This window comes from Oryza glaberrima, chromosome 1 (genome assembly GCF_000147395.1).
Source record: "Oryza glaberrima chromosome 1, OglaRS2, whole genome shotgun sequence".
NCBI lineage: Eukaryota > Viridiplantae > Streptophyta > Magnoliopsida > Poales > Poaceae > Oryza > Oryza glaberrima.
This window is the reverse complement of record NC_068326.1, coordinates 21,614,813-21,639,473: the sequence shown is the minus strand read 5'-3', so window position 1 is coordinate 21,639,473 and position 24,661 is coordinate 21,614,813. Positions and strand designations below refer to the sequence as shown.

At 43.0% G+C, this 24,661-nt stretch overlaps 2 protein-coding genes across 3 annotated transcripts; both read left to right on the top strand.

The window, feature by feature from the left end:
* The first annotated feature begins 14,285 nt into the window (after positions 1–14,285).
* Positions 14,286–18,838, top strand: LOC127760669 (uncharacterized). 2 transcript variants are annotated; one of them, XM_052284956.1, is made up of 9 exons: positions 14,286–14,610; positions 15,824–15,938; positions 16,175–16,281; positions 16,689–16,814; positions 16,917–17,037; positions 17,120–17,208; positions 17,347–17,456; positions 17,552–17,591; positions 18,384–18,838. In XM_052284956.1, exons 1-9 carry the CDS (start codon positions 14,407–14,409, stop codon positions 18,534–18,536), a joined length of 1,065 nt encoding a protein of 354 aa, XP_052140916.1. In that variant the 5' UTR covers positions 14,286–14,406; the 3' UTR covers positions 18,537–18,838. The 2 variants fall into 2 exon arrangements, with proteins under 2 accessions (XP_052140916.1, XP_052140918.1); XM_052284958.1 differs by having other exon boundaries at positions 14,289–14,610; positions 17,120–17,204; positions 17,343–17,456.
* Positions 18,839–20,249: 1,411 nt separating this feature from the next.
* LOC127766132 (probable calcium-binding protein CML12) lies at positions 20,250–21,339 on the top strand. The gene has a single exon (XM_052291200.1). The coding sequence runs from the start codon at positions 20,319–20,321 to the stop codon at positions 21,057–21,059; it is 741 nt and encodes a 246-aa protein (XP_052147160.1). The 5' UTR covers positions 20,250–20,318; the 3' UTR covers positions 21,060–21,339.
* Positions 21,340–24,661: the final 3,322 nt, after the last annotated feature.

The following is a 24,661-nucleotide window of genomic DNA, read 5'->3' as shown; positions in this document are numbered from 1 at the left end:
CTGCGCCGTTTCCTCCCTCGGATCGGCAGCTCCGAGCCGCACCCTGGCCACCGCTTCCTCGCCTCCGGGAACCGCTGAAATCGCCCTCTCTGTGCCCCAGTCGTCCCGGTCACCATCCGCCGCCTCGCGCCCGTGGTACGCCGCCGGACCACCGTTGCCTCCCCGAGGAGCCCGCCGCCGGCTTCCCCGTTGTCGTCTCGCCGTCGCCGCCCTTGGTGAGCATCCCTCCTCTCCTCCCCGTTCCCTATCGCCGCCGATGGCCGTCTGGCCGGTTCGTCGCCGCCGCGCTCCGCGCCCGCGCCGCTGCCGGCTGTGCTGGGCAGCCGGTTGCCACCTCCCCTTGCCACGCTGCGCCACCACTCCCTAGCGTGCGTCGCCGCTGCCCGCGTGCGCCGCCGCTCCCCGCGTGCGCCGCCGCTCCCCGTGCCATCGCCGGCCGTCGTCGCCGGTGGCCGCGCTGTCGTGCGCCATCGCTCGGCTGGGCCGGCCTGAGCCGTGCCCGTGTCCCGGCCGCCGCCTCGTGGCCGCCCGATCGGCTTTGGGCCGATCCGGGCCGTCGGTTCCCGTGGACCGGCGGTGGACCGCCTCGGTGGTCCCGGTCCACGGTGGACCGGCGCCCTTGTGTCGCTGACCGGTGGGGCCCGCTTGACGGCGCCGCCTCCCCCCTTGATGATGTCAGCATCCCCTTTTCCTTTGGAAGAATAATTATTAATCGCGTCATAAATCGTATTTAATTCTAGAAATTCATTTAAATGGCTCAAAACTTCTAAAATTCATATCTAATTTATTGGAACTCCGAATTGAGCCATTCAACTTGCAAAATTCATCTAAAATTGAGCTCTACATGTTTGTTTACCTTTTATGTACTATTCCCTTGGTTTTTATTAGAGTTTTTCCTCGTTTTGCGTGCCAGCGTGTAGAATCCGTCGTTTCGGAAGTCCGCGGTCGCGAGGAAAAGAGTTCGGAAGATCAAAGTGAAGAAGCAAGGCAAGTCACACATTCCCCTTGAGCATGTTGATCCCAAGTTATAAATGTTTTACCGTTTGCAAATAAACATGCATGTCTTGCTAATTACATGGGATTCGAGTATTACCTATCTGCTCGCTTGTGCCATGTTTACATGATATCTGTCGTTTGTCAACCGTGGGTAATAAATCGCCTAGCTTGTGTTACTTTGTTGACCTAGCTAGAACTATATGCTTAGCCATGCTTAATTACCACTAGCTCAATTGATGGGATAATTGCAGTATTAGACCTTCTAGTATCTTGTTGAGCTGCGTGCTCGAGACATCTGGCCATGCTTCATGGTCGTAATTATCCAACTAAAATGCGACTGAATGGTGGGCTGTGGGTGCATGGTTTTGCTAGTCGCACCCATGGCAATTAAGGACCGGTTCACGGGATGCCCTGGAAGAACTTATCGTACTTACCACAAGCCAGCGTGGGCAACGGCTGGGCTTGTAGTGTAGTTTTCCTCTAGCTGACGCATCCAGGCAAGGGTGGGCGTGATGGAGCGGGGTGGGCCCTGCGACGGCCTCTGTCGCTTCCGGATTCACCTAGGCACGAGAGGGGACTGCCCGTTGCCCGCTGGGGACGGGGGTGAAACCTGAGGTGTGGTGTGCTTGGCTAGAGGGGGTTATGCAAAGGGTCCTGTCACGGCCTCTTTCCGGTATGTCGTGGTGGCATGTCGGCGCACGGAAACGTGTCGTGGGACTGTGTCTTGTGGGTACAGTTGTACGCCTCTGATCAGAGTAAAACTATTCGAATAGCCGTGCCCGCGGTTATGGGCGGTCGACCAGATTCACCGTGATTAGTCTCACACTTAATAAATCGACCCAATACACTGTAGTTCAGGTGGGTTGGTTGGGCCTGTTCAACGTGGTGTAGCGTTGATCAGTGGAGATTTAATGTTACTTTAATTACTCAACAGTTTTACTGTTTTGCTCAATAAAATGTTTTACAACCGCCTTTATGCAAATAGCCACAAACCATCCTTGTATCCCCTTGCACGTTTGCATCGTTGGTGTGGCTTGCTGAGTACGGTGGTTGTACTCAGCCTTGCTATTATTTCCCCCTTTTCAGAAGTGTAGTGCTTCTGAGCTGAAGACGAAGTTAGAAGACCAAGGCTCAGACCCCAGTCGAGTTTTGCCTGTGGAGTGGAGCTGAAGCCCCGCTAGGATCGCCTTTTTCCGTTGCTGCTGCTTTTGTTTCGGTGTGAGGACTAAGTGCCTCTTCTGTAAGTATTTTACGCTTTATTTACGTTTAGAACTGTATATTACTTGTCGTTTTGTGTACCCTGGCTGGTCCTGGACAGGGATTTAATACACGAAATAGTCTGGAAATTTGGGCTAAATTTCTGGGCGTGACACGCACCTCCTCTCCGGTTTTCTCGTTTTTCTTCCTCTCCGAGCGCTGGTTGTTTTTTTTCTCTTTTTCTTTTCTCTCTGCGCCATACTTCCCAGTTTTTTGGTTCCATTCGATGAGCTGGCGTCCCCTCGATATCCTAGGGCCCGTTTGGTTGGAGGGAGTTTTTAGAAGGGATTGGGAGTTTAGAGGGATGAGGCTATTAACTGTTTTGTTTGGTTGGGAGACATGGGAATTTTGGTGGGATAAGGATAGGGAATTGAGGAAGGAACTCCCTCCTTTTCAATACCTGGGTAGGGGAGGTAATTGGGAGGGAATTCCTCCTTTACTTTGTCTAAACAAATCTCAGCCATCCGTTTTTATTAATAATCTAATCTCCAACTAAACTCCCTATCAAATTTCACCACCTCTACCAAACAGGATATTGGAATTAAAAATCAAATTCTCATCTTAATCTCGCCATCAATTCCCTCGTGTAAACTCCCAATCTCCTTCCCTCGAGTTACCAAAACAAGCCGTTATTAGATAGAGTAGTTAAAATAGTTACTTTTCTTGCTCCTGTTCCGCATGCGTTGATTTTCCCAGTTAAAAAATTACTGGCTTGCTTCCAGTTAAAATATTACTTTGTTGTTTGCAGCCTCACATGCATCTATCGTTGAAAAGTAAAAAAATCACTAAAAGGATTAGGTCTCGTTGACATTACCATTACCGTCTTCTTTCTTTTTGTTTGATGCATAGTAATTTATTTACTTAAGGTTTATTTACACTTAGTAAGAAATTATTATGCACTAATTTGTACTGCGAGTAAATAATTATTACCTCATCTCTAATTTCCGTACACACAGTTCTATTGAACACTGAGTAAAAATATTTTTCTCATTACTTTCGGAGTGCCAATAGTAAAATCTTTACTCGAATATGTTTATATCACTTTTTGATGTGTTCGTAGTAATATTTGTACTGTGCATACATCACACACAATCAAGATTATTTTAATCATGCAAATCAATCATATTCTTCACAGTAAAAAAAAATACAAATCGAAAGAGGAAGAATAAAAGAAACGCATCTCCTCCTCGGGGAGGAGAGACAGCAGGAGTCTTCCAGATCCAGTGCCGCTGGTCTTGGAGATGGATGCAACCAGCGTCGGCGACCCAGTCTAGGAGCCAGCAGTTGCTTCAACGTCCTAGCTCCTTCCCTCCCAAGGAGGGCCTGCCACCACGTCGGTAACAGTGGGCAATCGGATCTGGGATGATGTGAGAGGGCACCTCCTTGCCGATGGAACTCGTCGGAGGTCGCTAGCGGGGTCGAACGACGGCGCCGGTCTGCTGCACCCTCACGCCGATGGCTACCAATGCTGGCTGCTCAACCCCTGGGAGGTGCCATACTCCGTCTGTATCGGACCTGCAACCCCGGTAGGAGCTCCGCCCCATCAGAAAGCGGAGATGGGGGTCGCCGATGTCGCTGCCTCGCCATTCTTCGAGGTGTTGCAGTAGAACCGGGTAGCAACGAAAGTTGATGTTGACGACCTCGCCGTAGTGGCCTCCTGATAGCTGCGCCCATCCGCCCTCCACGCTTCACGCCGGAGTACGGGGCAGCGCACGCCATGAGGAAGGCCACCGAGTCTCATCCCTAGAACCACCGCCTTCACCGGGATCCCGCCGCCTCCGTGGTTGATAGGCCATCACGCCGCTTTGTCCGCCCAGATCCGGAAAAAACGGGGAGAGAGATGAAAAGTGGGTGGCGATTCCTACAGCATGTAGGATTGTATATAAATAGGCAGTTATGTGTTCAGTAAATAGATTACTCATCATAAGGGAGGTGGAGATGCTTGCGGGATGTAGAGGTGGTAGTAAAAATTTTACTCTTGAGAATTTTTAAAAAGTTAAATTTTAACTGTATATAGAACTACGAAAAAGTTGGATAACATTAAGGAAAAAATTTACTTGGACCATGAGAGTGGGGGAGGAGGCGCAGGGGTGGGATGGTCGTCCGTGAGTTAAATTTTAACTGCATACTATGGACTTGGTGGGGGTAGGATGGGGAGTGTCACGTGCTGTTTAGTACGTAGCACCTTAAGGTGCTATACAGTAGTTCTTTATATATATATACACACACACTAGCAAAAGTGCCCGTACGTTGCACCGGGTGTTTACGGAGTGTGTATATTGACCAAAAGTGTTGTTTGATTTAGCAAAAGTGCCCGTGTGTTCCAACGGGAAGCGTACATATCAGAAAAATATGCAATTAATTAAAATACAAATTCGCTGAAATATTTGGTATTTTTAAGTAGGTATATGTGTATAATTAAATAAATTTACAAGTAAAGCAAGTGTGAGAAATAACTATAATTGTTATGCTTCTGGAAAAAATGAGCACTAAAATTGAACTTATTCTCTTTTTTTCGGCCCGAGGGACCTAAAATAGACTTATTGCCGGCCCTTGCCGGTCGGCCCACGGCCTTTTGCGCACGCGCGGGCTCACTTCCCCTCCCTAGGCCGCAACATGGGCTTGGGCCGGAAAAGTGGCCTCACCCTCGATCCCTCTTGGGCCGATTTCGGCCCGGATGACACCGGCCGTCCGATCTCTAGGGTTTTGATCGGACGGCCGGGCGTCAATATCGGGGAAACAAAACCCCCTCCCTCTCAGTGGCCGAAACCCTAGCCCATTTCCCTCCCCACTCTCCCATCTCACTTTGCCGCCCTCCCCTCCGTGCCCCCGAACGGCGGCGGCACCCCTCCTCCCGTGAGCGGCGGCGGCCCGCGGTGGCGCCCTCCCCCCCGAGCAGAGGCGGCGCCCTCCCTCGCGAGCGGCGATAGCGTCTCCCCAACCACGGGCGGCGCGGCCGCGTCCCCCTCCCACCACCGGCAGCGCGGCGGCGTTCTCCCCCACCACCGGCGGCGCCCGGGGAGGCGATCTCCTCTCTCAAAGCGACGGCGGCGCTCCTCCTCCTCTCCCTCTTAGGTCAGCGGCGGCGGGTTGGTGGCGGCCGCGGCGAATCCGAGGGTGGGGGCGGCGTCGGCGGTGGCTCCCTCCACCCCCTCTAGCCTCCCTCCCACGGCAAATCCGGCGGCGGCTGCGGCTCCCTTCTCCCCTCTCGCCTCCCTCCTGCCCCAGATCCGGCAGCGATGGCGGTGTTGGCGGCGTCGGCAGGTGGGTCCGTCAGCGGTGGCGGCAGCCACGGGCCGACGGCGGCTCCCTCCTCCCCTCTCGCCTCCTTCCCGCCCTAGATCCGGCGGCGGTGGCGGCGTCGGCGGCGCCCCTACCACCCACGGCGGCGTCAGCGGCACCCTCCCCAACCACCGGCGGCGACGGCGCCCCTCCTCCCGCGAGCGGCGGCGGCGGCGGAGTCCTCCCCCACCACCGACGATGGCGGCGGCCCTCTCCCCCACCACCGGAGAGCGCCCTCCGCCGCCGCTGGCGGCGGATCTAGCAGGAGGGACCGGCGGCGGCGCTCTCCCCTCCACCGGATCCAGCAGGAGGGGAGCCGCCGGCGGCCAGCCGTCCCTGCGGCGGCGACGGCGACGGTGGTGGTTCGGCAACGACGGCGGCGGCGGCGACCCCCTTGATCTAATTTTTGGTTTTGATTTGGATTGGATATATATGTGTACATGCATCATGATTTGTGTGATTGAACTCCGATTGTGATTGTGATTTTTTTCTGAGGTTTGATTGGATTCGGATTGGGATTTTGGGAGAGGGGGGCGACGAAGCGGGACGAAAAACCGGTGTGACGACCGGAAAAATCCGAATATTTATATTAGTTTTATATATATATATATATATATATATATATATATATATATATATATATATATATATATATATATAGTGAATCTATTCTACCCCCTTCCCTAGAATAACTATTCTACACCCCCTCCCATGGGCCAACCCCACCTCCCCCACCCTCCCTAGGGCCCAAAACCCTCCCTCCCACCCCGGTCAAAGGTCGGTCAAAGCGTCCTCCCGCCGGTCAGACCTCGGTCAAACCCGCCTACTCACTTCCCTCTACGCCCACCTTTTTCGTGTCCTCGTCTCGCAGGAATTGCGCAGTACCAAGACAACCATATTGTAGTAACATGATTACGTGCTCGTAGTAACAACATTCGTAGTCTGTAGAAGTATCGTTACTACTACATACATGTTCCGTGTTACTACAATATTCACATGATGTTACTGTCAGAACTACAGTAACAACCTATATTTTTGCAGTAACAGCCTATATACTTTTGCAGTAACGTGACGTGTTATTGCACTTTTACAATAATATTACTACTCTACTGGAACATAATAACAGATTATAAGTTTCACAACAATATATGTGATTTGCTCTCATAAAGCTTGAATAGATACATAAAATTGATGCAATAAACTCTAATCACAAGATCTCATATGGTTAATTGGTTAATAGAGAATTTCTTTGAAGCATAAGGTCATGGGTTCAAGTCTTAGTTTTGTCATTTTAATTTTAAATTTTCTTTCCAAGGTGAGATGAAAAAAAATTAGAGGGGGAGAGGCCAACAGGCGAGAGAAAAAAAACCAGGGCGCCGGGAGAGGGGAGAGAGAGGGGAGAGGGGAGAGGGAAGAGAGAGAGAGAGATTGAAAAAAGAGAGAGGGAGAGGGGAGAGGGGAGAGAGAAGAAACCAGGGCGTCGGGAGACGGGAGAGAGAGGGGAGAGGGGAGAGAGAAGAGAGAGAGAGATCTAAAAAAGGGAGAGGGAGAGGGGAGAGAGAAGAGAGAGAGATCGGAAAAAAGAGAAAAAGAGGGAGAGGGAGAGGGCGCCGGGAGAGGGAGGAGGGGTGTATAATAGAGCTACTATATATATATATATATATATATATATATATATATATATATATATATATATATATATACACACTAGAAAAATGCCCGTGCGTTGCAACGGCTAAAAACATTTTTTCAGTGGTACAACCGCTATTACGAACTAAGCGATGAATTGCAACGTTAGGATTATTATATATACATTATAATTGAAAAAGTTAATAAAAATTGTTCCTGGGTTTGGGCCGAAAGCACACTCTTTCCTTTCTTTTCAGTCCCAACCTAGTTCGGTACCTCCCTCACCTGATCTCCCCGATCCAAACCCACAAGTGGAGCTATAGGCCCAGCTCGCACATTCGACTGCCGTCTTCAACCTCAAGATAATCTTGCCAATACGCCGGAGCCGATCCTCCCCATAAAATCCTCTGGCCGAATTTTATTTTATATAGATTGGTTGAGGGTTTTTTATTCGCTCGGTCTCCTCTTTCCGTTTTCCCAAAATCAGAACGAATCAGCAAAATTCGAGATAAAAAGACCAGCCGACTATCATCGGCGGCTAAGACTAAATCTAGTGAATTAAAGCCAAATTGAAAGAAAAATTATGAGAAAAAATGATGAGTGAAGAGTGGGGAATCCAATTTTACAATCAATTGGAGCACAAAACACATGGGAATATATCGAAGTGGCCACGCCACGGCGTTAGGGTTTGCTCAAGCGGCGGCGGCGTGCAACTGATCAGATGAGATAAAAAAAAACTGGCTAAAAAAGGGATGGAAAAAACAACGAAAAAAAGCACCTAAAAACGGAGAAAAGAAACCGGATAAAAAACAAAAAAAGGGAAAAAAACGGAATCGGAAAAAAAAAGCAGCGAAAAAAAAACTGAATCGCAAAAAAATAGCGAAAAAAACAAATGGACAAAACGATATAAAGATAAAATTAAAAACCAACTCAAACACGGATGATGTACCAAAATCCCGGCAAAAACATCTTCAATTTTATAATAGTATATATATATATATATATATATATATATATATATATATATATATATATATATATATATATATATATATATATATATATATATATATGATCTTGTTGAATTACTTTTTAAAACCAATCTACACATATATCTCTATATTTAATATAAATATTTTAGAAATTATTCATAGTCAAAGATTTTAAAGTTTGATATTAATCTTGTTAAAAAGACAAGTATTATCAACCTAAAGTGAGTATGAGATATCTCTTCATGAACATGCTAAGTTAAATTCTACTTCTATAAATTTTAAAAAAAAGGAACAAATTAAATTGAAACTAGGTAATGGTAGATTCACATCTATATTTGTTATTTTTGTTATAATTTACATAAGTTAAATTTGAATATGAGGGAATGTCCCCTTGAGAGATGAAAACACTTTCCTAAAAATAAATAATGTTTAATATTATTCATTCCGTCCTATAATATAGTAACTTAGGATTAAATGTAACATCACTTAGTGCAATGTATTTGGATATATCCCTATCTAGATACGTTATACTAGGTGATGTCGCATCTATTTATAGGTTGTTATATTGCAGAAGGAGGGAGTAATATAGTAAAAAAAGAAAAGAAAACTATAGCCCTTGAATACTACAATTAAGAAAAAGGGAAAATAAAACAAACCACCACACATCGACAACACCAGTGGACTGCCCTAGATTTTAGCCTAGTGACCTTATCCCTACTATCAAAATAAATTTCTTAGGCCACAAAGTCTGCTAAAGCATGTCGTATTTACCTTTGAGATTTATATTCTTACTAGAAAAAATGCCTATACGTTGCAACAGGTAAATGCTATTTTATTTTATTATTATACAGTTTAGCTAGGGTAAAATTCACTGTGAGAATTCGCTTGAATATTTTTTTTTAAAAAAAATCATTAGCTGCAATTAAGAGTCCATATTTTATCTCAAGTTAGCATGAGTTTTTTTAAAAGAGATTTCTTATATGACTCCTTTTGTATTTTCAAAAGCAATCGAGCTTAAAATCCAACTCAAACACATATATGTATTTTCAAAAGCGAACGGACTTAAAAACCGACTCAAATACGGATGATGTACCAAAATACTGGCAAAAAACATCTTTAATTTTTATAATAGTAGAGATATTAAATATATTTGCTCTTATTATAAAGGTCCTTTTAGCTCTCCTGATGAGTCTGACCTTCAGTTTGATGAGAATTATGTTGCTGACATTCCTCAAGTTTCATATTTAGAGAATGAAGCCTTAACTAAGGAGTTTTCTGAAAATGAGGTTAAGGATGCTATTTTCCAAATGGAACATAACAAAACTCCGGGTCCAGATGGATTTCCTGCTGAGTTTTACCAAGTTTTCTGGAATGTCATTAAATTTGACCTTTTAGAACTGTTTAAGGACTTTCATTCTGGGAGTTTGCCTTTATATTCGCTTAACTTTGGTACTATCATTCTTTTGCCTAAGTGTGCTGAGGCTTTAAAGATTCAACAGTATAGACCTATATGCCTACTTAATGTTAGCTTTAAGATTTTTACCAAAGTTGCTACAAATAGAATAATGGATGTCTCTCAAAAGGTAATTAGTCCTACTCAAACAGCGTTCATTCCTGGGAGAAATATTATGGAAGGGGTGGTTATTTTACATGAGACTTTACATGAATTACATCGCAAAGATAAAAGTGGTGTAATTTTTAAGATTGATTTTGAGAAAGTTTATGATAAAGTTAAATGGCCTTTTGTACAACAAACTTTGAGAATGAAAGGCTTTTCTCCTAGATGGTGAGTGGATAGCTTCTTTTGTTCAAGGTGGTCATGTTGGTATAAAAGTTAACGATCAAATTGGTAATTGTTTTCAAACTTACAAAGGTCAAGGGGATCCTTTATCTCCTGCTCTTTTTAATATAGTAGCTGACATGCTTACTCTATTGATTAAGAGGGCTAAAGAGGCGGGACTCTTGAATGGGGTTATTCCTCATCTTGTTGATGATGGTTTGTCTATCTTGCAATACGCAGATGATACTATCATCTTTTTGGAGCATGACTTGCAACAGGCAAAGAATTTGAAACTGATTTTATCGGTATTTGAAAAGTTATCTGGCCTAAAAATAAATTTTCACAAGAGTGAATTATTTTGCTTTGGTCAGGCAAAGGAATGTTATGAACAATATTATGATATTTTTGGTTGTAAGTTCGGTACCTTTCCTTTTAAATACCTTGGAATTCCGATGCATTTCAGGAAGCTTTCTAATAAAGATTGGAAACTTATTGAAAAGAGAATTGAGAAAAGCTTAGTAGTTGGAAAGGCAAGCATTTATCTGTTGGTGGTAGACTAGTGTTGATTAATTCTGTTCTATCAAGTTTAGCCATGTTTATGATATCTTTTTTTGAGGTGCCGAAAGGGGTTCTTCGTTAAATTGATTATTATAGATTGCGGTTTTTTTGGCAAGGGGATGGCCATACGAAAAAATACAGGCTCACTAGGTGGGATGTTGTTTGTTAACCTAAGGACCAGGGGGGTCTTGGGATTCATAATTTGGAGATATAAAATAAATGTCTTTTAAGTAAATCGTTGTTTAAGTTAATTCATGAGGAAGGGGTTTGGCATGATTTATTGAAGAGGAAATATCTTTATAATAAATCTATAACCCAAGTTGACAAGAAACAAGGTGATTCCCATTTTTGGTCTAGTCTTATGAATGTCAAAAGTACTTTCTTAAATATGAGTTCTTGGATTGTCAATAATGGGGAACAAATTAGATTTTGGGAAGATAGATGGATTGGTTACTTGGCTTTTAAGGATAAATATCCATCTTTGTACGCAATTGTTCAGAGGAAAACATCTTAATTCTATTGCCACTGTTATGGGATATGTTCCGCTTAATGTTTTTTTTAGGAGAGCTTTAGTTGGTCAGAATCTTGTTTGTTGGCATGAGTTTTGTGCCTCTATAGTACATATTCAGCTGAATGATTCGTCTGATAGTTCTAGATGGAATTTCCATCAGAATGGCTTGTTTTCGGTGAGGTCTATGTACCTAGCTTTAATTAATAATGGCTATATCGAGAGAAACAAGTGTATTTGGAAGCTTAAGTTGCCACTTAAGATTAAAATTTTCATGTTGTACCTGCTTAAAGGGGTTGTGTTAACTAAGGATAATTTGGCAAGGCGTAACTGGAATGGCAGCTTGAGGTGTTCTTTTTGTTTGAAGAATGAGACTATTCAATATCTCTTTATGGATTGTCATTTTGCGAAGTTTCTATGGAGAGCAGTTCAGTTCTCTTTTGGTTTTAATCTTCCAGTTAGCATATCTCGTATTTTTAATGGGTGGCTTTTGGGAGTTAATAAGAAAATGAGTAAACTGATACTTGTTGGAGATTCTGCCATTTGTTGGGCAATATGGATGAGTAGGAACGATATGGTTTTTGACAGATCACCATCATTTTCCTATATGCAGGTCATTTTCAGGGCAACTCATTGGCTCCGGTTTTGGGCACAACTACAAAAGTGTGATGAAGATGAAGAGTTTCTGAAAGTTGCATGCCGAAAGTTGGAGACCACGGTTATGCAACTTTTTGCCAATTATGGTTGAAGATTTACAAATAGACTTCAATAATTGTGATCTCCTTACGTTAGGCTGGTTTCTTTGTTTTTCTCTTCGGTGTGTTCTATTCATTTAGATTTACACTATGTTCATGAAAACTAGTAATTGGCTGTAACTCTTTTGAGTAAAGGCCGGGATATTATATTCTATTATCTAAAAAAATGGATCATTTGTAAAATATATCATGCTTCTTAGACTCATTAGTTAGCCTTACGAGTGTTATGTAAGTTTTTTTCTTGTCATGGTCTTTAACAAATTTTGTAAATGCATATTAGATAGTATGGTGATATTGAAATTGTAGTATAAGTAGGCATGAACAGGGACAAATTTTGTAAATTTTATAGTATAAATTGTTTTTCATCATTCTATTTGCTATCTACTGGGTACTTGGTCACACCTAAATTTTTTTCGTCCTCTGTCATTAGAAATAGGACTACCCAACGAAAAATTCGTAGCTAAACAACACGACAATGCCTGCACAGGCTAAATAGCTAGTACCGCACTATCCGCACCTATGCATAACCAGTTGTTGCTAGACTTATAATGAAGCCATCACCGAGACCGCCCACCAATGCACATCCAAACAGCTGAAAACACCCACGGCATATAGTACAATGCCTTTTCTTACTTAAACTGATCGAATTCAACTTAGATCCTTAGAAAGGTGGCTGTTAGGTGATTAGGTCATAGCAGTAGCTGGAGTACTTAAGCGTAGAATGCATGATGGTTAAATTATCTGTGTGGGATATGCAGTAGTGGCAGTACAGTTGCTTGCATGTGATGAGATGCAACAGAAAAGCCTTTTCTTCGTTGGGACAAACAAACGATGGATCTGCTGCGAACGCACCATGGTGCGTGGCACCTGGCAGTGCGCTGAGGCTCCTCTCTGTGGGATTGGGACACTGCGATGTGCACACATCTTGCATCGATGGACTGGTTGGTTGGTCAGCGCTCTTGCAGAGGTTGCCAATATTATACCCTGCACTCGACAAGTTGACATTTTTGGATCGAGCACGTGTGGAATTGATTTGACAGGTAAGTTTGGTCCTGGGAATTTGGTACGAAGCACGACGGCCACTACCTGGATTTGGTAATGCGGAATTTTCTACTCCCTCCATTTTTAAATAGATAATACCGTTGATTTTTAGACATATATTTAACTTTTTTTTACTAAAAAAAATTTATACGTAATTATCATTTATTTTGTTGTGTGATGTTTTATTATTAAAAGATACTTTAATCATGATTTAAGTATTTGTACGGAATTTTTGAATAAGATGAAGGTTTAAACGTGCGTTTAAAAATCAACGACGTTATTTATTTAAAAAAGGAAGGAGTAGAAAATTTTGCATTGCTAAATTTAGATAGGATAGATCAGTCGAGACAAGAAGAATGTGTTACTAAGAGTCATATAAAAGTTTTATCCGATATAAAATACTTCTTTAAAGTTGAGTGAAGCATAACGTCATCTTGGAAATAATGCGATTTAGATTATGAACATTTACTCCCTCTACCCCATCAAGAAAAACAACATCGTAGTATAAGGATGTATCATATCCGATACTCACTCTGTCCCATAAAAAGCCATCTCCTAGTAATGTACTCCGTCCGTTTCATATTATTAGTTGTTTTGATTTTTTTTCTAGTCAAATTTATTTACGTTAGATTAAGCTCGTAGAAAAATATAGTAGCATTTTTAACACAAAATAAACATATTACTAGTATCAAAACATATTCAATGATAGATTTAATGAAAAATGTTGTGATTTTTTTCTATTAACTTAGTTAAATTTAAGAAAGTTTGATTAGAAAAAAGTCAAAATGATTTATATAATATAAAATGGAGGAAGTAGTTGCAACACAATTACAAAACCATTAATACGAGCAACCCTTATTAACAAAGAAAGGCACAAAAATAATCAAATGCAAAAAGAGCAGTGCTATATGGACTAACTAGATGGGTACCCTGCGCGTTGCTGCGGGAGAATTATGTGATAATATAGTATAAGTTCCAAAATTTTCTTTCTTACCTATTTACGATTTTTTTCCATGTATTTATGTATTTTTGTACCTTTATAAATTATCCAAAGTTTATAAATGATTGGATTATATGGTGTGTCTTTTGGAGTGAAGAAATGCAATTTACACTCTTGATGAATCATCCAAAGGCTAAAGGTGACGTAAAGAGATGCAATTTACACCCTTGATGAATCATCCAAAGACTAAAAATAATCGAGTTGATGTGGTGTCATGAGAGAAGAGAGAATTAGCATTAAATACACTTAGTGGGGGATAAACTTTATAGGTATATAGGATTCTTTTTATAAAATTTTTAATACCATATATTTCAATCAACTAACTATCTAATTTATTAATTAGTCGAAAAAGTTGGTAGAAAAAGAATCAAAATCCAATAAGCATACGACACATCAGCATTTTATTAAGTGTTGGTGGACTTTTCGCTCGTTTGGTTGGCCAACCGAAAAAAAGAAAAAGGAAAAGAAAAAAAAATCTTCCCAACAGTAGTGTGTCATCTCATCTCCCTCTTCGTCTCGAGACGCGACGCGACTCTCTCGAACGAACCCGGAGGAGTCCCGTACCCCAGCGGCAGCGAGGGGGGAGGCGGAGGCGAGCACCGGCGGCGATGGGGGATGGGGAGGGGAGCACCGGCGGCGGCGGGGGCGGCGGAGATCCGCAGAGGCTGAAGCGGATCGGGGCCGCGGCGTACGACTACGAGAACGACTCGCGGTGGGCGGGGTACTGGTCCAACGTCCTCGTGCCGCCCCACCTCGCCTCCCGCCCCGACGTCGTCGACCACTTCAAGCGCAAGTTCTACCAGCGCTACATCGTAAGCCCCCGCCCGCCCGCCTCCGCTTCTTCCGTGCCTGATTGGATTGGTTACGGCTCTCGGCTCTCGTCTTGGTGATGTGCGCAAATTATGGATGCATCTCGGCATCTCGTGCTGCAGTTAGTTCGATCTGTTTGTCTCGGTGTTGGTAGGCAGGTACTAGTGTCGGAGAAAATTAGGTGTCGCGACGAAAAAGGTTGATGATGGCTTGTACTTGATGATGCTAGAAAGAGCTGCTTAGTTTAGACTGTAAAATTGTATCTATGGTGTCGAAATATCAAATTGGGTTTATGGGGTGCACGAGGTCGTCATCGTCATCGTTGTCATCGTGCTCGGTATTTCATTGTCTTTGGTTCCATGGAGTTGATAAGATATTGAATTTTACTATTTTTGCACTCTTAGATTTGGTGTAGCTGCAGTTTTTATATCGTATTGCAATGATTGTGTAAGGAAATTGAGTGTGCTTTACTTGGTCATGTTTATGTCTCGGTGCTGTGGATGAAGATGGTTGTTGTTTGCGCCAGATCAATACATGTAAAAGCAGAAAACATATGATGAGGTTAAATTTTTAGACCAAACATTTTTTGTTGGCTTTCAATTAGGGAATGTTTGCCAACGATACGAATCAATAACCTTGAAGCAAAAATATAGTTATTACTAGTGACATCAAGAAAATTTGTAAACAATCTTGTGACTTCTAGGATGTGCTAGCGATGGTATATTTCTTCTATTGGATAGGGCTTCCTTTCCGAGCCAATATTTGTTTCAGACAAGTTTCTTCAGTTAGCTTGTGTTATGGTAGCATTTGTTTCAGACAAGTTTCTTCAGTTAGCTTGTTTTATGGTAGCATGTAGATGTGAAATGAAAACAAAAAAGTTGTGAATGGTGAATTGGATCAAAGGCTGTGGTGCTTTGACTTCCTCACACATCATCCCATCACTTTCATCTTGCTGCCGCACAAATACCTGGATTTGCTATATACTAGCCCTTCTACTAAACCTGATTTATTATTTGCTTGATGTTTTCCACTTGGTTGATGGTGACCTTACTGCTGTGACTTTATGCACAGTCTGATTGTAGTTTATTTTATTAATGTCACAACTCACAAAAAAAGAATGTTGTTTGCAATTGGCCTTCTCAATTTCGAAAGTCAGAGGAAAGTAAAAGATTCAAGACAGAACAGTAGTGAAATTGTTGTTCCTTCACATTCCAGGATCCTGATTTGATTGTTGAGCCAATGTCTTCCACAAGTTCAAGTCAATCCACCAAACCAGCAGCAAGGTCTTCAGCAACACCATCCAATGAGAATGTCAGAGCTCGTGACTCAGGTACGGTGAACTGCCTGTTCTGGTATTGCTGTTTCAGGTTCTTGTGTCTTCATTTTTATTTTTCAATGCCCTTTAACGTTTGCCTACTTCATAGTAAGCTGGTCTTCAATACAATTCTTCCCCTTGTCTAAAAAGCCCAGGTTCTTAATTGTTTGATTAGTAATGACAATTTGAACAAAGATGGATTCCTACCTTGATGCTTTCACACCAGTATTATTATTATTATTTCTTTGTAGGATCAAGTGCAAGATCAACTGCTGCCTCCCAACCATCACAAACGGAAAGGACTGCAAATTCTTTACGGTTGGATGGGCGGACTATACATTTCTCTATCAATGCCTGGGTATGCCATTATATACCTTCCCCTTTAGAGATAAACTGTGATATGTATGATCTAGTACCCGTGGGGAGAAAATGCATCCTATTATGTTATGATATTCTATCCATATTATTTATTTCACTTTTGCAATTACCATTCTTTGTATTCTGGCCTTGGGATTTCTCTCATATTTTTCGAGTCTCAACCACTGACATATATATATGACCATGAAATTCCCCTTGTTGAATTATGTGATCCATAGCTGGATCAGCTGACTGCTTTACCCTGGCTTAAGATTGCATAATTATTTTTTGTGACATTTCTTGTTCTATCCCTTATATATTGTAATCATCATTATCTGTTAGTTGATGCTGGTACTATCCTACATGTTGGAGTGGAATAATATAGTTTTGTGAGCTCTGATTTTGTAGGTACTGGTAGTTGCTAGTCTTGGAATATTGCCAATTCTACCAAAACATATTGCAAGCAAAGCCTATAGACTCTCATTACTAGGAACAATATGCTCCTCAGCATATTCTCTTTATGTCACCTATGGGGTAAGTGTTTCTATGTGAATAACCTGGAATACGCCTTTCTTTGTCTAGTTTTGTCTGTGCTAATTTTCCACTACCTATCGGTTCCCCCCTTTCTGCTTGTAGAAACCAAGAGCATGGAACATGGCTGCAATTCAGCCTTGGTTGCAATCTATAATTGTAGCCAAGGACTTTGTTCATTTGATGTTCTCCCTTATGATGTTCACATCTAATGTGCACTATAAAAGTAAGCTGTCTTTCCTCTTTCCTTCAAATTTGTGAGCTTCATCTCTTTTGTCCTTAGCTGTTTCATTTTTCTATTGTTGCAGTTGCTCTTCTTCCTGTGCTTTGCTGGGCACTTGATCATGTTGCTAGATTCCTAAGGCGTAACTTTGCACGCTCCTCTTTGTACAGGCAAGTAAATTCGAACGCGGTTCTTTGTTTTATTATCTTCAGGGCATGCTACTTAACAATTCGTTTTTTCTTATAAGGCAGCTTTGACCTTTGCTTGTATCTGTGCCTTTACTGATTTCTTGTGTACTTCTTATTCAGGAAGTATTTGGAGGAGCCTTGTCTGTGGGTAGAAACAAACAACACGACACTCAGCCTCCTTTGTTCAAATGCTGAAATTACTCTGGGTTTCCTTATGATCGTATCTCTTTTCTCGTACGTGGATTCACTTTTGAATGAATCAATTCAATTAGGTTGTTGTGTGTCAACTGTCAACTTATGCAATATGTTCTACACATTTGGTCATGCAGGTGGAGACGCAACATAATTCAGACTTTCATGTACTTCCATGTGAGTTAACCTGCTCCCATAAAGCAATTGCCTTTTCGTCAATCTTCATTGTTTCTTCTTTTAGCAAATGGGGAGAACACAAGAACATCATTGGTTGATTTTTTTTTTTTTTTACATTCAATTGATTGCACTAACAAGGCAGTGTGACTTGACGCACTCTCCTCATTCACGGTTGAAACTTGCAATCCTTGATATCTTGCAGAGAAGTGCCTACATAAGCAACTGACATTACTTTAATACTTAGGGCCTGCTCACTTTGATGCCAAAAAAAACCTTACCAAATTTTGGCAATGTAAGGTTGGCAATGTTGCCAAAATTTTGGCAAGATGATTATTTTGAATGTGTTCACTTTGTTGCCAACGTACATTCTACCAAATTTTGGTAACATCTGGCAGCGTTTAGATTGCATCCGAAGTTTTTACTACTAGCCAACAGACGTGCTGTACCACCCTCTGTCACCTGATTGCTTCCAGCAGAGGCGGAGGTGGAATAGCCAAAATTTGGGGTGCGCTGGCCCATGCCGATTTTGGTCAGTACTGTGCAAGTTACCAAATTCTGGTGTTTTTACCAAAATTTGGTAAAAAACTAAAGATATACACAATTTTAGCAACTTTACCAAAAAAAGGTATGGTTAGAAATGACATCAAAGTGAACAGGCCCTTATTATATAGATCAGGCACTGCACTTTTTGTTGAATCTGAGTGCTCATTCCTAACCAAACCTATTAGGTTTTCAAGTGATATGCATTATTATTATCTAGCTAACCTTTTCATACACATGCTTTTTGTGCAGCTATTGAAGCTGATGTACCATGCACCCGTAACATCTGGCTATCACCAGAGCGCATGGGCGAGAATAGGCCGGGCCGTAAATCCCTACATCCATCGCTACGCACCGTTCCTCAACACACCCATTTCAGCTGTTCAAAGATGGTGGTTGAGGTAGAAAGCATGATGAATCGTTGCATAGCCCTCCTACAGAAAGAAAAGGTCCAGAGCTTTTCCGTTACAATTTCGTTAGAAGACACTCAACACGTCACTTGCATTCTATTGTTATGCACAGCCGTATTCTTCACTTGCGTAGCGTTCTATTGTTATGCACAGCTGTATTCTCATTTCAGCCATAGTGCCAGATAAGTTTCTGCAAGCTATATATAGCTCTTGAATGCATTAACGGAATCACTGAGGACAGACGTTATAATCAAGAACAGAACGGTAAACAACAAAAGCGGCATTTTCCTTGATCCATTTTTGAATTTTCGATTAATTATATCATCGGTGACGTGGAGCTCTTCAACAGTTGCACTTGTGATTTCTCATTATCCTGCAACTATGGTAGTGCTTTTTATAAACTGTTATCTTAGCTGCTTTCCAGCTGGGCATCTTTTGTAAGCACGAAAATGGGACTTGGGAATTGAGAGCATTGGTGGTACTTATTTGATGGCATTCGTTTAGACACAGTAATTTTATCTTAGGATATATGCTGCCCTGCTCCTTTGCCATGCTGCAACTCTAAAAATGTGTAGCAATGTAAAGCAAGCTTATACTTCCCACATTAATGAACAATCTGACCTCCCGTTCTTCGTAGATGCTATCCAAATGTCAGGTATTCGAGTGCAATCACTTATAAATATTAAGGTCTGTGTAGCAGACGCATTGCTCGGAATTATTTCGCTTTTAGACCACTGTAAAGCTTACGGTTACGGGCACATCGTATAAATGGCACCACCCGTCATGGTATATACACATCGTTCAAGCGCATACCAGAAAGATTTCATCCTATTTATATCATAAAATTTATTTAGCACCTGAGGTCTTCGAATCCTATTGTACGCATAATATAAACATAATTCTATATTAAATAGAAATTGTTCGATATATCCTATAAGAAAAGAGTTAATTGAGGAATCCCCTCGATCCTTTAGAGGAGAGATTAACCGAATAAGGCGTCGCTGAGATATGCTATGTTGGACTCTCTGAACATGCATGCGAGCAATAAAACAAAGAAAAAAAATTGTAAAAATCACCCCATAATTCATTTGAAGCTTGACATTTTACCCTATAGGTCATTTTGTTTCAAATGTCCATCCACCTAATCAATTTTGTTATAAAAATCTCCCAAGTACACAAATGCTTAACCAAATCAATATGCTTTCATAAAGTGTGAGCTGTCAATTTGGTATTTACCAAAATTAAAAATTTCCAGAGTATAGTCTAGATGCTTTTTTTTTGTGAGATTCGACAATGAAATTGTTGGCGCTTAAACATTGTCACACTGAGTTTCGCTATTTTGCACAAAAGTGTTCAATCAAATATGAAAATGAGTCTAATGCAAGCACTTGAACAAGATTAACATGGCAATAGCATAACCTATGGTAACTCTGCATAAACGATAACAGGTTGATTCAGTTAAACACACGAGCATTGACGTGTTTTTACAACAAAACTAAGTAGGGGAGGTGGGTATTTGTACCAAAATGACTTATCAAAAGAAATGCCATAGTGATTTTATGGATGGTTTTTCTGTTTTTTGCAATTTTCCCTAAAAGAAATCCATTTGTGGATTGAATCAGCTGAGAATTACTCCGCGGTGCCCCCACTGCTCGGAAATATATATATACCGTGTTCGTGGGCGAAGCCACTGCGACCGCGACCGTCGTCGTACGCAAACGCAACGGCTGCATATCCATCGAACGTCTCACTCTCACGCAAACGCAAACCGGTCAACATGCAGAGCCAGAGGGAGAGGCCCCGCGAAGACCGCGTCCACGAAGAAACCCGAGGCGCAGACCACGCCCATCCATCCGTTCCGCACGCGGCGGCGGCGGCGGCGACGGCGACGGCGACGCGAACCATGTCCCTCCACGCCGGCGGCGTCGTCGTCGTCGACGGGAAGGAGAAGGGGAAGAAGGAGGAGGGGGAGGGGAAGGGGAAGGGGAAGGCCCCAGCTGCGGCGGAGGCGGTCCGCGGGCGCGCGCGGCTGCGCGGGGAGCAGCTGCGCCAGCTGCACGAGATCTTCCTCCGGTTCGACCTCGACGGCGACGGGAGCCTCACCAAGCTGGAGCTCGCCGCGCTCCTCCGCTCGCTCGGCCTCCGCCCGGCCGCGGGGGACGAGATCCACGCCCTCATCGCCGCCATCGACGCCGACGGCAACGGCACCGTCGAGTTCGACGAGCTCGCCTCCTCCCTCGCCGACCTCATCCTCGGCCCGTGCCGCCCCTCCGTCGCCGTCGACCAGGCGGAGCTCGCCGAGGCCTTCAGGGCCTTCGACCGCGACGGCAACGGCTTCATCTCCGCCGCCGAGCTCGCGCGCTCCATGGCGCGGATGGGCCACCCCATCTGCTACGCCGAACTCACCGACATGATGCGCGAGGCCGACACCGACGGCGACGGCCTCATCAGCTTCGAGGAGTTCACTGCCATCATGGCCAAGTCCGCCCTCGATTTCCTCGGCCTCGCCGCCTTGTGAGCGACATGGACATGGATCGATGCTTCATCTCCTTCTTTCCTCTGGTTAGCTTTGGACTTCTTCTCCGTTCCTGCATTTGTTCGTTTTCTTCTCTCTCTTTTTTTTAAATCCCTGGCTAATATACGCTTATTTGATTGAATTGATTGTATCATTATGTGTTGCTGTAAATATTGTGTAATGTTATCTAGTGAAAAATCTGAATTGTTATCCAGGAACAACATAGATGATCGGGAAATGCCTGACCAAATTATGAAATAAAAAACCGGTAATGCTTGATCCATATGATTATGGAGTTACCGTGCTTATCAGTATTTGAAACTGGCTGTTTAATTTATGCACAAACAAGATGATGAAGTTTGCTTTTGAAGCACTTGAAAGAAAGAACTCAAACGCACATCATAGAGGTCCTTGCAGTGCTTGTTTAATTTGCAAGCCTTTCTGAACGAACTTGCATATTCTTCTTCACAAAAAAACAGAGTATGGATGATGTACTGAGCCTCAATTGACGTAGAGGTCAAACATCAAAGTTGGAGGTTCTGTTATCAACTTATCATTATTTATTTTTGAGAGGTTCAGTTGTAGTAATTCTTAAAAGGGCAGCAAAAGGATTTTGCTTGCTTAATTTGTGCTTCTGTTTCTGAATGAAATTGACGATGTAACAACCACTCACACATAAAATCTTTCAGAGAACTTGTCCTGTCCAACATGTGAAAAATTAATAAACCATAAGAGAACAGAAGTATGTCAGAAGTGAACAAAACAACAATAAGAGAACCTTCTGACGCTTGTGCAAAATCTGAAATGTATGTCAGTTTTATCTTCCAATCTTGTATTGACATCTTCAACTGTCACAACCATTGTACATGTTATTTTGAAAGAGAAGGCAACCGTAGATATAAGCCATATTGTCATTGTTTGACTGTATATAGAAATATACTAGTTGATGCCCCAATGGTATTCTCACTGATAAATTATTCTAGGTTAAGTATACAAGTAACCTAAAGTTTATTATCGGTCAAATTATTCTAAGTAACCTAAATATATATAATTCCATAGCACCAAGGAACTTCATCACTCACTAGAAGGTTGGTTGTGTGAGAGGTTGAAACACAAATCGTTGCAAAGGGGCAATGTCATCTGGAATACCTCCATAGTTCCACTCAAATTCCAAAATTATTACGCCATGCCTTGCAGCATTGCCTTTTGCTTGCGTAATTAGGGTAGTTTCAGACCCTAAAACTCAGTTTCACCTGGAATTATATAAACAACACATACAAGTTCAGCATTAGTGTTCTGCTTGGGGAAGGATCGAAGGGATGATGCTGGTGCTGCTGAGAGATGGGTGCATTCAGGACAGGTTAGTCCCTCTGAGAGAACAGCTTACAAAGCTCATTGGGGATGGATCGGGCAGCCACAATTAACTGTATGTTTTGGCAGCCAAGGATGCAGCTGCATACTTGATGACATTGTTGGTTTCCCTCGATGATGATGATGACGAAACCCGTCAGGGATTTTGGATTTTAACTTCGGGTACATGTCGTGCTTTTAGGGTCTGAAACTCAGAGAAGCAAAATGACTCTTCACCAGTGCAATATTGCAAATTTTGTCACCGGATACGAAGGTTTTTCTTTCTTCAGAAGAGGGATCTTCTAGCCAGAAAGAGAAGCAAATCCAGTGCAATACTGCCGAGTGATAAAGCCCTCAAAGTCCTAGCTGGTTGGGGGCATGCATTTTTGCTGTTACAAAAGGCCATTATTTGGCCATTATTTGATCTCATCAAAAGCAACCATCAAAGAGGATTTGAATCTTGTAACGGCCATGTTTAAAGGCATAAATCGTCCTTATTGCTATATTGATATAATTCACTAAATGCCTAGAATCCTAGGCTTGTAATACACTAAATCTCCCTATATAATGGGACTTTGAGATCAATGGAAATTGAGAGAATTTCACATTTCACTGTTCATATACTTGTTATCTAGCACGTCATCAGCACGCTCTAACCGAGCAAGAACGGTGAAGAACTCACCGGCACCGTGAAGGGTAAGATGGCTCGCTCCATTCCTCTCGATGTCGAATCTTCTATTCCTCTCAATCTTTGTGCTCGTCATCTTTGTTGCCTCATGTAGCAGCTCGACAAGCTTCTTTGGGCTCCAGCACGTCGTTCTCGACGCGACAGGGGCCATGGTGCTGGCATTGCCAGCCGTGGCCCCCGGTCTCCTCCCTCTGGCTTCGCCAAACAAGGAGGACGACGCCACAACGACAGCGCCACTGCCCGCAGAACCACCCGAGCTGGGAGCGCTGACTCGAGCACCCTTGCGACTCGCCGCGGGCCTTCAGTGATGCTCGACAGCTGCACCGCGCTAGAATGCATTCTGGTGGAATCACCGCACCACTGCAAGTCCCATGGATGGACGGCAAGAGTGCGACTGCAGTCCGACTGACTGCCGCAGGAGGTGCCAAAGGTGGTGACTTCATTTTGTCCTCACCATGGCTAGACGAACCACACTTGCTGCGCCATATCTCCGTCGCCTTCGCTGGAGCACTCACCAGCGACACCACTGTACAGCCCTACGCCGGTTGCACCGCCGCCAGAGTTCCTCAGAGGTACCATGCTCCAGCGAAGGCGATGGATATATGGCAGCACCACAACCCCTGTTGCGTCGAGAACAGCGTGCTGGAGCCCGGAAAAGCTTGTCAAGCTGCTGCATGAGGCGACGGAGATGGCCAGCATGAAGATTGAGAGGAAGAGAAGATCCGACATCGAGAGGAATGAGGCGAGCCATCTAACCCATCACGGTGTCGGTTAGTTCTTCATCGTTCTTGCTCGGTTAGAGCGTGCTTATGACGTGCTAGATAACAAGTATATGAACAGCGAAATGTGATTCTCCCAATTTCCATTGATCTCAATGTCCCATTATATAGGGAGATTTAGAGTATTACAAGTCTAGGATTCTAGGCATTTAGTGAATTACATCAATATAGCAATAAGGACAATTTATGCCTTTAAACATGGCTGTTACAAGATTCAAATCCTCTTTAAACATGGCTGTTGCAAGATTCAAATCTTCTTTGATGGCCGCTTTTGATGAGATCAAATAATGGTCTTTTGTAACAGCAGTAATGCATGTCTCCAACCAACTAGGACTTGCAGTATTGCACTGGATTATTTGGCTTTATCACTCGGCAGTATTGCACTGGATTTACTTTCTGGATCCCTTTTCTGAAGAGAGAAAAACCTTCGTATCTGGTGACAAAATTTGCAGTATTGCACTGGTGAAGAGTCATTTTGCTTCTCTGAGTTTCAGACCCTAAAAGCACGACATGTACCCGAAGTTAAAATCCAAAATCCCTGACAGGTTTCGTCGTCATCATCATCGAGGGAACCAACAATGTCATTATCAAGTATGCAGCTCCATCCTTGATTGCCAAAACATACAGTTAATTGTGGTCGTCCGGTCTATCCCCAATGAGCTCTGTAAGCTGTTCTCCCAAAGGGACAAACCAGCATCATTCCTTCGACCCTTCCCGAAGCATAACACTAATGTTGAACTTGTCTGTGTTGTTCGTATAATTCTAGGTTAAACTGAGTTTTAGGGTCC